This window comes from Nomascus leucogenys, chromosome 7b (genome assembly GCF_006542625.1).
Source record: "Nomascus leucogenys isolate Asia chromosome 7b, Asia_NLE_v1, whole genome shotgun sequence".
NCBI lineage: Eukaryota > Metazoa > Chordata > Mammalia > Primates > Hylobatidae > Nomascus > Nomascus leucogenys.
The window spans coordinates 78799282-78815320 of record NC_044387.1 but is presented as its reverse complement, the minus strand read 5'-3'; the positions used below and the strand labels follow the sequence as shown (position 1 = coordinate 78815320).

The window sequence follows — 16039 nt, the reverse complement described above, 5'->3', positions numbered from 1 at the left end:
TAATCAAATCTCTACATTATCATTGGCTCCTCCCATTCTGCTATCTCCTATATGCTATCAGTTGCTCCAACCTATAGCATCCACATCTGCAACATATCTCAAATTGGACTCTTTCCCCACTGACACCCAGTGGAACCTGCTGGGTGAACAGAAATGCTCTGGTGGCTATAAAGAGCTGCAGGATGGATGGATGCTTAGTCTGTTCCTCACCCCCTGTTAGATACGACAAGCAATCATACTGAGGTATAAGTGAGGTATAATAATGTAAATTCTGGTGGAAATTTAAAAGCTAATTATTTTATCTTCTAACTTATGAACTTTACTAAATCATTTAACTCCTCAGAGACTCAAATTAAGTGGGTAATAAATTAATTTTCATTTTAATTTTTTTAATAACAGTTTTAACATTTTAACATTTATTTGCTTTTAACGCAAATTATTTCTAAAGATCATTGATACTTGGAATTCTCTTTGTTGAAGAAAAAAAGACCTCCTGGGGTGTATTTATATTAATTGAAGGGAAACACTTCTTGATTGACCAAGCCAAGATATGAATTCTAATTATATAATTTCAGGTACTGATAAGGCAACAGAAAGGTTTTTGTTTGCTTTGCTTTTCTGTTAACCGGCCCTTTTGAAATGATAGTATCTTAACCTAATTAGGTTAAGTCCTAAAAATGATATTAGTAGAGATTACTATGTAATAAATATTTTCTGATAAACATGCTAGAAAAAAGGGCCAGAACACATTAAAATAATATATGAGCTATGCTTGAATAGATGGAGAATAATTAAAATGTTTTTACTATAATAATTTTCTACCAGGAACTTAAAAATAAATCATTAAGAGGAATAAATCAGGTGGAACAAATCAGGTAAGGCACCAAAAATATTCATTGAGCATGTGAAGGCAAGAAACTAGTTAATTTCTAGTATCTATGACTAAGGGTTATTCAGAATCACTGTTTGCGCTATTTTGTCTTACTGTGAACGAGAATTATTTTTATCATTATGTTACATAATAAAAGTATAAGTTATATCAAACATTACCTGTTGCCCAAATGCAGCCCCCAAGCATTGCAAAAGGCCAAAACTTTGGACAATGTAATATCAGATTGACCACCAAGGCAACCAACCATATGGCAGCACAAAGGACCCACTGGAGAAACATTCCTAGAAATAAACAAACTCAGTGTTAGTGGTTCAAATTGAATTGAGTAAATTTGTTCTCAGAAATATCTATGAGGTGATATTACAAGAATGGCCACAATTTATTAAATGCCATATGCCATGGACTTTGCACATTTCATTCTTATGACTACTCTGCAACATAATTAACCCTAGCTCAAAGATAAAGAAAATGAATCTGCAATTAAGCAACCTGTCCAAACAGCTAGTAGTTTGTTGAGCCGGAATTTAAACCCAGGTTGACTCCAAGGCTTAGACACGGTGTGCTCTGGCTTAATATTCTTTTTTTCTCCTATTAGACAAATCAAGAATTTTCTGCCAAAGAGTGATGGCAAGACCGAGTGTATATTCTCATTCGGATGCCACACTGAGTACTCTTGCTTCCCAAAATATGGCAGTAAGTACTTCAGAATAGCACAACAGTAATTTAAACCTTCAGGAACCATTTATGCCACCTCTGGGATAAAAATAAAGTCATTTATGGTCACACATAGGCCTCATACAGTTAGAGTTCAATGCCTGTGATGAGTCGGGCATTATAAACCTGAGAATTATCTATCTAGGTCAAGGTTACTCTACTTTCTATACTTTGAGTTGCCATTTTCCAGTTATCTGAAGATAACCTGGTAATGAGGTGTATCTATGCCTTTTTGAGGCTTCTGCATCATTAAGGATTTAGAGATTAAAAGGATGAGGAAATAGTTGACATTGAAAGAAATACTGAGGCAGTTAAAACTCAATGTATTACTTCTGGCACTAACTTTGGAAGACTGTTACCCCTCTTGGATTCAATCTCATGATGCAGGAGAGAGAAAAAATGGCTGCTAATCTCCATGACAAAAGAGTAGAATCAGCCAGGCACAGTGGCTCAGGCCTGTAATCCTAGCACTTTGGGAGGCCTAAGTAGGTGGACTGCCTGAGCTCAGGAGTTCGAGACCAGCCTGTGAGACTGCATCTCTACTAAAAATATAAGAAATTAGCCGGGTGTGGTAGTGTGTGCCTGTAGTTCCAGCTACTTGGCAGGCTGAGACATGAGAATCACTTGAACCCTAAAGGCGGAGGTTGCTGTGAGCCAAGATTATGATACTTCACTCCATCCTCGGTGAAAGAGTGAGACTCTGTCTCCCCCAAAAAATGAAAAATAAAAAATAAAAAGAGTAGAATCACAGAGATGAAAAGAAACTTCATTTTATAAGTTGTTCACTTTACAATAATGAGAAACTGAAAACAGCAGAGCTGGTAATATTTGCCCAGGATCACAAAGCTAATTGTGGAAGACTAAAAGCTAGATCCTCTACCCATTTTTTTGTTCTTCAGGTAGTTCCCATTCTTGTCCTAACTCCAGAGGAAAAGAGAAGAAAGGCCCTGGAGGAAAACGATTTGTAATCCTATTTTCTAAGTGCACGAAGACAAAGAATTGGGGAAATAACACAACTGCTGTCAGGTGATAAATACTACCAAGGAAGTAATTCCCAACACGTATTCACCATAAATCTCAATTCCTTCTCCTGGCTTCAATATGGAAGTCAGGCAAATACAAATAACTTTTGCTTCTCCTTCCCCAAAATTCACATTAGTCAGTTCTGCTATAATGTAACGTGCATTCCTTGAAATCACTGCACTATGCAAAATCATGCAGCAAAAACTTCAGAGCATAATGGGAAAATGGGGCTAGGAGAACAACACTCAACCTAATTAAAATAGTAGTACAGTTTTAACTGGTTAACTGGTTAATTACATGAATGCTGTAATAAATAGGGCATTTTAATTGAAAAAGACCAGAAGTTTGCTCCTGGAAGTGGGCATCCAAAGGGTTGCAGCTTACAGGTTACTGTGAAGGTGTTGGGTGAGGAGTTGGGACAGCAGATGTGGTTGGGTGCAATACATCATAACCACATGTGATGAACTAAGGGAGCTGGTCGATATTTGAAGATGTGTGTGTGTGTTTGTGCGTGCATTGTGTGTATTATCACACATCTTTATTCATCTAGGTGCAGTTTTCTGTGCCTATCTAGAGGTTTCTCAGGGACAAAATTGCACATAAGCAAGAATCTGTTATGCTTACATTGTTCTCTAATATATCAATCATGTTGAAGATTCATGTTTTCAAAACAAGTGTTATTAGTAGAACTGACTATAAATTTCTTCCATTCATATAATGGCCCAAGAGCTTTCCTGATTGTACCCTCCCTAGCTATACTTTTAAAAGACCAAAAAAGGAACTTCATTTTTAAAAATAATATAACGTTAACAATCAAGGAAAAATAATTACCATCACCAGTATCAAATTTTTTAAGTGGCACAAAATTTGAGCCAAACAAAAGGATAGCTACGAAACAGGAGATGTAACCAAAGGTTAGGTCTGCTCCATTATTGCTCATGATTCCAGTCTTGATGAGTTAGCTGGTTCACTTTAGACTTGATGTACTTTTCAGGAGCTTCTGAAATAAAAGAAAAAATGAAACAATTGAGACGTGAATCTGTGACCAAATTGTGATTAACATGTTATATTTATTGAATTTTTCAAAAGCATGCTAAGACTCCTTTTTGCGGATAGGATATTACACAACTATATATAATGTTTGTACTTCATGTTAATTTATTCTATCAACAAATATTTTTGATCGCTAGCCTACAATTTAAAAAGAACAAGCCCTGAAGACAAATTTTTAGTACATTACAAAAAAAAAATTCTCCTGTGTAGGTTCCATCACTGCAGAAAGTTTTAGTGGATAACACTGCTAAACTTATTTAACAGCTTTAGCTTCTCCATGAAGGAAGGACTAAAACCACAAATAACCAAGAATTAGACATTTTTTCATAAAGTTACCATTTGGAAAAGGCCACTGAATACAATTCAGATTTTTAGTTTCCCAAGATACATGAGAAAAAAGCACCACCAAAGTAATTTTATCACAGGAGGTACAGCGTCTTTCCACAATGCCATCTTGGATTCATATTTTGCACACTGGCCCTTTGGAATAAGCCCTCTGGAATAGAAGCAGAATAATCCAGTGGTTTCTTTTTTCCTGCAAATTTAATGTTATAGTAATAACTTCTTGTATATATGTATTGAATAAAGTACACCTGAAATCACCTTTCCTTGTTATTTTATTTCACAATGACAAATATTTAAAGGTCCATGTATTGTTCCTTATGTGTTCTTGCAGAGAATATTAAATATACAACAACCTACAAAATATGTTATTTACCATTATTAAAGATAGTTTAACTGAAAACAAGGATCACTTCAAAACTGGTCAATAAACTTTAGTAAAGAAAATGTGTATTTGAAATTGTGTGGGCTTTCTTAAAACAAAAACACATTGCTATTAAGAAAACATCCTCTATAGAGATGTGGTTGAGGAAGACACACTGAGGGACATTTCAACATTGACACATAACACTATTCAATAAAAATAATAATTGTTCTACTGTTAGGCTCAAAGAGAGGTTCAGATCTGCAGTGACTTACATGGGTTATGGCTCAAGGGTCAGCTGAAGCAGGTGCTTGCTGCTAAGATAACAGGTGCAACAGGTCAGAGATGTAGGAAGTGTCTTGAAAAGCTAACCTATGACTAAAAAGACACATGACTGGGTGATAGCTAACACATCATTTTCTCCCCATTTCAATTAACAACAAGCAAAGCAAAACAAAACCTTTATGTGTACATTGATAAGAAGAGAATGTCAACCTTCGAGAGTGGCAAATTATTTTATTAAGAAGGCTCCACAAAGGCCCTACACCTCTGAAACGGAGAGAATAATTTGACTTGCTAATTAGAGTGCATGAACTGCATTTCGACTACTGAATAAACATCAATCAGTTATTACCTATAGATAAATGAAGTTTATTGCATGCAGCTCTTGTACATTTCAGAGCAAAGGATCTTATTTCATTGTGAATTGGCAATAACTTACTGTCTTTAAAGAGGCTCTACCTCTCTAAAACAATGAAATTTTTGTGGAAAAGAAAAGCAGTATCACTCCATCCAGCACATTTTTCCCAATTCTTCCTGCACAAAACCTAAAAAGTTTCAAACATTATTTTAATGTTTTCTTCTCAGTGTTCGCTGATATTTTGTCAAACTATATTAATTCATTTTTATTTTATTACTTTTGTTTCATTTATTAGTAAATACTTCTCCTTTACATTTTTCCTAGTAATTTAAACTTCTACGCAGACTTTGAAAAAATTCGTTATTTGATATGTTCTGATCAATACTGCTTGCTCCACTCCAACTAAAATTTCATTTTTAGTTTCATGTTGATTTCCCCAAATCTCCAGGCAAGTACCGCCTGTCTGTGGGCTAAAATTAACAGTGCTTGAATGTATTTATTCCGAGCCTTGATTTTTCTTTTTAACCATGAGCACGTTTTTGAAAAATCATAAGACGCTCCCCTGCAAAGCGACTTGGCTTTCCTTTGAGTGGCTGTACTCACTGCGTTCCGGGCTGGCTGCCGAAGCTCCTTCCTACTCAGCGCCGGCAGGATCCGCCCCCTACGTGCCAATGTGAAGCCGGAGCCTGACTCTTTCCCTCTACGTGCTGGGGGCGGCCTGGCCAGCCTTTACTTTCTGCGGGGACAGTTTCCCACACACCGGCCGGGAGGAGAGGGGAGGGCTCTAGCACCCGTGACCCGGACGCCCGTTCCCAGGGTGCTCGCGAAGAGCGCCAATCCAGCCTTGACTTCCTGCTGGGACGTTTACCTCCACCTAAGGAGGGTGGAGAAAGGAGGGCTTTAGCACCGGTGACCTAGAGGCCTTCATAGGACAGCAGGTTGGGGAACGCCTTCCTTCAGTTGCTGTGCTGGACTGAATTGCCAGGTGGCTCATAAAGGAGTCGTCAAGCCCTGGTTCGGTCACAAGCCCTGGGTCGGTCAATCAGGAAACTAGAAGAGTTTTGTGTATTTCAAGAGGTGAGTAGTCAGGAAACTCTCAGCACTCTCAGCATGTCACCCTCTCTAAGTGTTACAGAGGGAGGTATTATTTGTGCAGTTTATGGATAAAACAAAAGGCTGAGGAATTTCACACCATTGTAAAAGATTATCTCAAGTTAATTTTTCCACTTGGTATTAAGAAATTCATCTGCACCACTGACGTCATTAACATTTCTTGTGACATCACAAGAATTCACTTGTAATCACTAATTCTTTGTAGATACACCTCCTAAGCCATTTATCTGTACAGGCCATTTATCTGTATTTTTTTTTTTTTTAAGATGGAGTCTCGCTCTGTTGTCCAAGCTGGAGTGCAGTGGTGCAATCTCGGCTCCCTGCAACCTCCGCCTCCTGGGTTCAGGCGATTCTCCTGCCTCAGCCTCCTGAGTAGCTGGGATTACAGGCGCCCCCCACCACACCTGGCTAATTTTTTCGTATTTTTAGTAGAGACGGGGTTTCACCGTGTTAGCCAGGATGGTCTCGATCTCCTGACCTCAGGTGATCTGCCCGTCTCGGCCTCCCAAAGTGATGGCATTACAGGTGTGAGCCACTGCCTCAGGCCTGTATTTTTATCTAATATGTGCTTAGTGTCACATGAGAATATATGTTCTAGGTTTCTCAAGCTTGGCTGCACATAATGGCCCAGGGAGGTGGCCTTAAAAAACAAAACAAAACTAATATCTGGATCCAATACCAAAGCAATTAAAATAGAATCTCTTTGAGTATGTGTCTCAGGAGTCATTTCCTTTTAAAAGCCTTCCCCAGGTGACTCTAATGTGAAGCTAGGCTCAAGAATCATATTCTAAACAATACTTGTCAAATTGTATTGCCAGTAAGAATCACCTGAGGAATGGGTTAAAATGCAGGTTCCTGACATCTTTATTTAGATTTTGAGGAACATTGTTCTAGTTCTCTACTGTCCAATATGTAGCCACTAGCAGCATGTGGTTATTTAAAATTAAATCACAATAAAATATTTAGTAGTTCACTTGCACTGGACACCTTTCAAGTGCTCAGTAGCCAGATGTGCAGATTATAGAACATTTCTGTCGTTGCAGAAAGTTCTACTGGAAAACACTGCTCTAGACTGTTAGCCATGACAGTACAGTGGTGACCTAGATAAAATCATCTCTTCAGCAGGGTGTGGTGGCTCACGCCTGTAATCTCAGCACTTTGGGAGGCTGAGATGGGTGGATCACGAGATCAGGCATTGGAGACCAGTTTGGCCAACATGGTGAAACCCTATCTTTTCTAAAAATACAAAAATTAGCTGGATGTGGTGGTGCGTGCCTGTAATCTCAGCTACTCGGGAGGCTGGGTGGGAGAATCACTTGAACCCGGGAGGCAGAGGTTGCAATGAGCCGAGATTGCACCACTGCACTCCAGCCTGGAAGACAGAGCAAGACTCCATCTCAAAAAAAAAAAAAAAAAAAAAAAACTCTTCACGTGGGTTCGCATACACCAAAGGATGCAAACTTTAAGTTGGAAAGGGGAAGTGTAGGTTCTGTGCTAGTCTGAGTTCAAAGAAGCCTTCTCTGAGGAAGTGCTATTTAACCTGAGACCATCCAGTGGTTGCTAATGGGTGTAGCATTCACAGGAAGGAGAAAACACAAGGACTGTTAAAAGATGACATTTCCTAGAAGGAAGTTCTGCCTTAAACATTAATCGCATTCATAGACTATCATGTCAGATGAGCAGATGGGAAGGCAAAATAACATTTCATTTAAAGAATTAAAGCAGCAAAGCTTTTTCACTTAAGGAAGAGGATTAATTTAGTGGTTCAGAAAGATTTTGAAGAAATCAGTTCCCCTTTCCACACATGCACACCTAAGACATACACACATACACACACTTGCTTCCAAAAATATACGGCCTAAATCCAACCTAGAATTGTTTGACTTCGTGGTCACAAGATCATGTGGTTTATTCTTGCTTCACTCACATGGAGAAGCTGAAGCTTGTGTCAGCATTTGTTGAGAATTTCTAAAGTCTAAAAGTGAGTTGGGGGCTGAATTAGGCCTGAGAAGATTCATTAGGGATATGCTAGGCCATTGCCTTTTACATTATGCCACAGAGCAAATCCAAACATGGATGACTCTATTCTTAAACTAAACTTTTTCTTTCAAATTGTTTCATATACATGAATGCCTAAACGGAATGGTCTGTATTGGAAGAGTCCTGGAAGACACTAGAAGATCCAGGTTCTGACTTTAGCTTCATCTATTAGCAATATTTCTCATGGAAACTCATTTAATCTCTTTAAACCTTAGTTTTCTTATATGTAAAATGATAATAATAAGACCTGTGCACCTCTCCCTTTTATGTGGTCAAAAGATATATATATATATATATATATATATATATATATATATTATATATATATATAAAACATTATTACTAGGACTTCTGGTTTCTGCTCTGACATTTGAAAGGTGTGAAAGTCTCCACTTCCATCATCATAACAAGAAAAAAATGAGCAAATCAAAAATCAACAACTCTTTTTAGATCTCCAGAGAATTGATGTCATAGGACATGCCACCTCTTTGCAAACTGAAGAAATAGGTGAATACGGACAATTACAGCTTATCAGGACAGCAAAAGCCACTGGAGCCAGTAAAGGATAGGGGGGGCATTTATACAGTATTTGGCCTATTGCTGAAGGCTGAGTGTGGACTAACTTGAGAGCTGAAAACTCAGAGACAGTGGGAGTCATTCATATGGGAGCACCCACACATTAATGAGTTTTACTTTCAGAAGATAGGACAAAAGTTTCCTCTTTTTTCTGGCATGTGGGAGGAAAATAATAACTATTTGAAATATACTCAGAAACAAAAGCCTGTCCTCAAGGTAAACTTTACCCGAGGGCTTTATCTGAATTAGAGAAAAGGCAACTAGACAGTTTGAACACCTTCTACACTTTCTTTCTCACACAAGGAGAAAAACAAAAGAAGAAACTCTTATGAAGTTCACAACTCAGGGATTCTGGACAACTAGAAAACAGAATTTTAGATGTTGGCAAAGATACAGAGAAAAGGGAATGCATATACACTGGTGATGACAATGTAAACTAGTAAAACCTCTATGGAAAACAGTATGGGGATTTTTCAAATAACTGAAAATAGAAGTAGCATTTGGCCCAGCAATCCCACTATTGGGTATCTACTCGAAGGAAAAGAAATTGTTATAATCAATGACACTTTCACTCATATATTTATTGGGGTACTATTCACAATTAGGAATCATCCTAAGTGTCCATCAATAATTGATTGGATAAAGAAAATGTGTTATATATAAACTATGGAATATTATGCAGCCATAAAAAGGAGTGAACTCATGTCCTTTGCAGCAACATGAATGGAGCTAGAGGCCATTATCCTAAGTGAAATAACTCAGACAGAAAATCAAGTACTGCATATTCTCACTTATAAGTGGGAGTTAAACAATGGGTACACATGGACATAAAGGTAAAATAATAGATACTAGGGGCTCCAAAACAGGGAAAGGTGGGAGAGGAGAGCAGGTTGAAAAATTATCTATTGGCTGTAATGTTTACTATTTGGGCGATGGGTTTACTAGAAGCCCAAACCTCACTATTACAGAATATATCCATGTAGGAAACCTGCACATGTGCCTCCTGAATCTAGATTTTTTTAAAAAGAAATAATAAATAGAGATTTTATCATAACATTATAGCCTGTATCAACTCTCCAATATCTTATGACCACATAAATAGTGTTCTGGTATAATAACTGTGGATCACAACTAGAGAGAGTTGCAAGACACAGACTCTGCTTACAAATGAGTCTCTAAGAAAACCCAAAGACAACAAATAGGGGAGACAAAAAGAAAGATGTTAGAGAAAATAGAAGGCTCTGATACTTACAGCCACAACAACCATTAAGTACAGTCTAACTTCTGGCCCGACAAACATAAAAACTAAAGGTCTACTTATCTTGTTTTCTATTATCTGATACATCATGCCTCGCTTTCAATGAACAATTATAAGGCATGCTAAAAGGCAAGAAAAAACACAGCTCTGAAATGTCAAAGGAAGCATCAGAACCAGATTCAGATATGGCAGGGATTTGGGAATTATGAGACTGGAAATCCCTATGCTAAGAGATCAACTGGGAAAAGTGCAAGAACAAATAAACAGAAAGATGAAAACTCAAAAAATCAAAAGGAAATGTTAGAGAACAAAAAACATTACAATAGAAATGAGAAACACTTTTGACAGCTGCAAAAGAATCAGTGAGCTTGAAGGTATGTCAGTTGAAACTTCCCAAACTTAAATGGAAACAGAAAATAGAATATGAAAAAGAAACAAAATTTCAAAGAATAGTATGAAAATTACAAAAGGCATAAAATATAGGTAATAGGAAGACCAGAAGGAAAAGAAAGAAAGCAGCAGAAGATACATAAATAATAGATATCTAGGTATCTAATAATGGTGGACAACTTTCTAAAATTAATAACAGACATCAAACCACAGATCCAGGAAAATCAGATAACACCAACCAAGATAAATTAAAAATAAAACTACATGTAGGCATATTGTATACAAATTGTGGAACATAAAGAGAAAATATTGAAAGGAATCAGAGGAAAAACTATCACCTTACTTATAGAGGAACAAGGATGAGAACTACATCAGACTTCTCAGAAACCATGCAAGCAAAAAGAGGGCAGAGTGAAATATTTAGAGTGTTGAAAGAAAAATCCACCAACCTATAATTCTTTTTCTTATTCTTATTTGATCATATAGATAACTGTTCAAAATAATAATATCAGTAATATATTGGGTGATATTAGTTTATGAATAAATGAAATAAATGACAGCAATGCTTTAAGGAACAGGAGAGAGGCACTGGGAATAATCTTTTATACAGTATCTGCACTACCCGTGAAATGGTATAGTGTTATTGAAAAGTGGACTTAGTTGGAAATGTGTACTGCAAACTCTAGGGCAATTTCTAAAAACATTATTTTTAAGTATGATTGATATGCTAAGAGAGGAGAGAAAATAGAATCATATAAAATGCTCAATTAAAACTAGAAAAGGGAGCAAAAGAGGTATATTAGTCTATTTGCACACTGCTGTAAAGATACTACCTGAGGCTGGGTAATTTATAAAGGAAAGAGGTTTAATTGACTCACAGTTCTGCATGGCTGGGGAAGCCTCAGGAAACTTACAATCATGGCAGAAGGCAAAGGAGAAGCAAAGGCATGTCGTACATGGCAGCAGGTGAGAGGAAGCAAAGGGGAAAGAGCCCCTTATAAAACCATCAGATCTTGTGAGAACTCACTCTTTATTAGGAGAACAGCATTGGGGAAACCACCCACATGACCCAATCACCTCCCACCAAGTCCCTCTCTCAACAGGTGGGGATTATGGGGATTACAATTCCACGTGAGATTTGGGTGGGGGCACAGAGCCAAACCATATGAAGAGGGGAGGGCAAAAAAGGGAAATAATTACAAGGGCAACAAACAGAAAACAATTAATATATGGGAAATATTAATCCAACTCTATCAAGAATCACTAAATATAAATGGTCTACCAATTAAAAGACAAAGACTGACAGAATGAATAAAATACAGGCATCAACTCTATGTTGTTTACCAGAAATCCATGTTAATTATAAAGACACAAAAGGAATGGAGGAAGATATATTTTCCTTTTCTTTTTTTTTTAACCTTTGAAACAGGGTCTCTATCACCCAGGCTGGAGTGCAGTGGCATAGTCAGGGCTCACTGCAGTCTCGAACTCCTGAGCTCAACTGATCCTTCCACCTCAGTCTGTTGAGTAGCTGGGACTGCAGGCATGCGCCACCACAACAAGCTAATTTTTAATTTTTTGTAGATACGAGGTCTCACTATGTTGCCCAGGCTGGTCTTGAACTCCTGAACTCAAGAGACCCTCCTCCCTCAGCCTCCCAAAGTGCTAAGATTACAACATAAGCCACCACGCCCAAAAAGATATATTTTTCTGACACTAATCAAAGGAAAACTAGAATAACTATTTTAACTTCAGACAAAGCAAACTTCAGACAAGGAAATTATTAGGAATAAAGAAGGCCATTACATAATGATAAAGGGGCCAACTGTCCAATAAGCCATAACAATCCTGTGTATGCACCTCACAACAGAGTGTCAAAATACGTAAGGCAAAAACTGGTAAAACTGCAAGGAAAAATAGACACAAATAGACTATTGCAGTTGGGGTCTTCAATATTCCTCTATTAGTAATTGGCAAATCAAACAGGCAGAAAATCAGTAAGAATATAATAGAAGTGAACAGTACCATCATCACCTGGGTTTAATTGATAGTTATATCTCATTCAACTGCAGCAAAAAACACATTCTTCTCAAGCTCATATAGAACATTAACCTAGATACACTACATCTGGGGCCTTTTACATATGTCAGAACCCACAGAGCTAGAGCTATACAACAGAGTGCATTCTAATGTAAACAATGGACTTTAGTTCATAATGGTGTACCAATATTGGTTCATCAACTGTAAGAAACGTACAACTCAAATGCAGATGTTACTAATAGGGGAACTGTGAGAGAGTAGACAGGGGTTATATGAGAACTCTACTCCTATCTCCTCGATTTTTTTCATAAATCTAAAACTGCTCTGAAAATAGTGTGCAAAAACGTGATTATTTTAAATTTGTGATTATTTTATGGCAGTTAAACTATTTTCTCAGCCTGGTGAAGGAAACCAACCTCCTAAATGATCTCATCATATTTGCATATGTATTTATATATTTAATATTGTATATAAATTTGAAATATAAATATATTTATTATTTATTAAATATATGTCTTTATTAAACATATATTTATTATTTATTAAATATATGTCTTTATTAAACATATACTTATTTATTAAATATATGTCTTTATTAAACATATTTAATATTGATCAACATATTAAATATTAAATATATTAATGTAGAATGTTTATATATTAAATAGATATTTAAATACAATGAGATTATTGATGGGGTTGGTTTACCTCACAGGCTGAGAAATAGATATTATATATATTTAGATATGATGAAATAATTGATGGGGTTGATAATTGATAATTGATAATATATATTTGCCCATTTATTTAAATGTATATTTAACTCATTTGACTATCTTTTTAGCCATTCATCAAATACAAGAATACTTAAAAAGTGAGAAATCTATTGCCAAGTGGTATTTTATTCTTGTCTATAGAATCAAAACCAATACCAATATTTTCCATATTTAATCTCTGAACACTTGTTTATCTTTTTATGATCTTTTGAGATGTTTGGGTGTGGGAACTTTAAAAAAATCTAGGCTACTTACTGTCCTTCCCCAAGTTGCTAAATGATCCTACAGACTGAGTGTATCTGCTCCTCGTTTTGAGGATCTCTGCGTATAATGAGAAATGACGACTGGTGAAGGCAGATAAAAAATCTGCTGATTCATTGGATAACATAATCAACCACTTTATAGTTTAAAATAACCCTTCCTTTGTTTTTTGGAAATGGAGAAGGAATCAATTTAACACATAATTTTCAAGTAGAATTTTATTGTATCATACAAGCAAACAAAATTTTCCAAGAATAATCTGAAATTAGGAAAAATGTGCCATTTTACTGAGAAATAATGATGCTGTGTTGAAATGTTTCTCTCCTGATTCAAAGTATATTTTTCATGTAAAATGTTTTACAATAAGAATACCCCAGGCTGGGCCCAGTGGCTCATGCCTGTAATCCCAACACTTTGGGAGGCCGAGGTGGGTAGATTAGTTGAGGTCAGGAGTTCAAGACCAGCCCGACCAACATGGTGAAACCCTGTCTACTAAAAATACAAAAAATTAGCCGGGCGTGGTGGTGGCACCTGTAATCCCAGCTACTTGGGAGGCTGAGGCAGGAGAATCACTTGAAACTGGGAGGTGAGCTGAGATTGAGCCACTGCACTCCAGCCTGGGTGACAAAGCAATACTTGGTCTCAAAAAAAAAGAAAAAAAAATCCCAATAAATAATGAAAATATTACCTTTGTAGATTTTAAAGATTTATTCCTTGAGAAGTTTACAATTCTGTAATTATAATAAACTGAATCAAAGATACCTGTAATAATTTGTTGTGAGCTTAAGAAAACGCTAGTATACTTATATTTGTATTTATTATCTACTTAATTTCATAAAGTCTTTGAAGCAATATAGAATAAAAACAATAAAATAATAGGAACAAAGGAAAAAACCTAGGAAATTAAGAAAGTCAAGATGAAACAAAACAGAGTTTAGATGCTGAGAACACATAGTTACTATAGATGACTTTCAATTTTGGTCTGAGTTTCACAAGGGAAAAGGCAAACGGTGGGTTAGGATAGCTTCCTATTTAACTGCTGTTTTTGTGAGACAGTTCTTCAGGAAAGAAAAGGTTTTTCTAGTAGTAAATTTTAGAAGTGGCTAAAGTGGGGGTAGATCTAAAAATAAAGATAAATCAAAAGATTTATCTTTGAGGCATTTTTAAAGGTACTATTACACTCTTATACTCTTAACACTGGTGTATTCATTTGACAAATTTCATGGTGTGTCTGCTGTAAACCAGACACTCTTCTAGACATTGGGAACAGACAAAAACTCCTGCACCAACTTAGCTTACATCTGAGAAAGGGATACCAGATAATAGATGACAAATATGGTATATGAAATAGTGATATGTGCTAAGGAAAAAAAATTAAGGAGCTAGGAAGACTAGAGACTGTGTGTGTGTGTGTGTGTGTGTGTGTGTGTCTGTGTGTGTGTGTGTGTGTGTGTGAGTGAAGGTTGGGGGTACTGCATTTTAGGAAAGGAAGTCCTCACTGAGAGGGAGACATTTCAGTGAAGGCCTGGAGGAGGGAGTGGGAGTGGGGAGAGAATGTCCAGTACAGAGGCCCTGAGGCAGATTTGAGGAAGGGCAAAGAAGTCACTGTAGCTGGGGTTGAGGTGGAAAGAAGGAGAGTGGTAGAAAATGGACTTAGAGAGGTAACGGGGGGTGGGAAGAATATGAGGGGCCTCATGGGCCTTATGGACTTTGGATATTTCTCTGAGAGAAATGGGGAACCTCTGAAGTGTTTTCATCACAGGCGATGTATTAGTCATCTGTTACTGGGTAATGAATACAGCCACCCAAATTGTAGTGGCTTAAAAGAACACTAAGTATGTATTATCTCTCATAGTGTCTGTGGATCAATAATTTGGGAGCAGCTCGAGCAGGGCTTCCTACTCAGGGTTTCTCATCAGGTTGCAGTCAGAGCTGGGCTAGGGCTCTGGCCACCTGAAGAGGTGGTTAAGTTGAGAGGATTCATGTCCCAGGTGGCTTACTCACATGACTGACAAATTGGCTGTAGCTGATCGTGGGAGATCTCAGGCCTTCTTGACATGGGCCTCACCACAGGACTGCTTGTCTCATGGAATGTCACTGCCTTTCCACAGAGTGAGAAATCCAAGAAGGTGGCTGTGTCCTTGTCCTCTATGACTTTGCATCTGAAGTCACACATCATCCCTTCTGCAGTGTTCTATGAGTCACAGGGTTCATCCCTGGTTTAGAGTGTAAGCAGATTGCATCATGGTGTGGATACCAGGAGGTGGGGATCACTGGGGGCCATCCTAGAGGCTGACCCAAGCAGAAGAAAGGAGATAATTACTGGAACAATGTCTCCCCAAAGGCATGAGTATATGGAATTTAGTGCAAAAGGAGAGGAAATAGCCTTTGTTAGGGACACAGAGGGATCTTTGATAGTAACAGTATATAGGTGCAGTTAGAGGAGGTAGGAAGATCTTATGGTGAGAACTTGTACACATTCTCATCTAATTTTTTCTCTGTTTCTCAGTGAAAAGGAAACAAGGTCATAGGTCAAGATTGAGGATTGGGAAGAAGG

The 16039-nt window shown here is 37.3% G+C and overlaps 1 protein-coding gene across 3 annotated transcripts in view; it reads right to left on the bottom strand.

Moving 5' to 3' along the window:
* Positions 1 to 6006, bottom strand: part of TMEM144 (transmembrane protein 144) — a 50822-nt gene extending 44816 nt beyond the window's left edge. Inside the window, exons 1-4 of one of the 3 annotated variants that reach the window (XM_003257902.3) lie at positions 5632 to 6006; positions 4664 to 4766; positions 3461 to 3629; positions 1051 to 1173 (exon numbers count right to left, since the gene is read on the bottom strand). In XM_003257902.3, the coding sequence (XP_003257950.1) occupies positions 1051 to 1173; positions 3461 to 3569 (232 nt within the window). In that variant the 5' untranslated portion in view covers positions 3570 to 3629; positions 4664 to 4766; positions 5632 to 6006. Of the gene's footprint in view, positions 1 to 1050; positions 1174 to 3460; positions 3630 to 4018 lie in introns of all 3 variants that reach the window. The other 2 variants (XM_030816272.1, XM_012508209.2) reach the window with 2 other exon arrangements.
* Positions 6007 to 16039: the final 10033 nt, after the last annotated feature.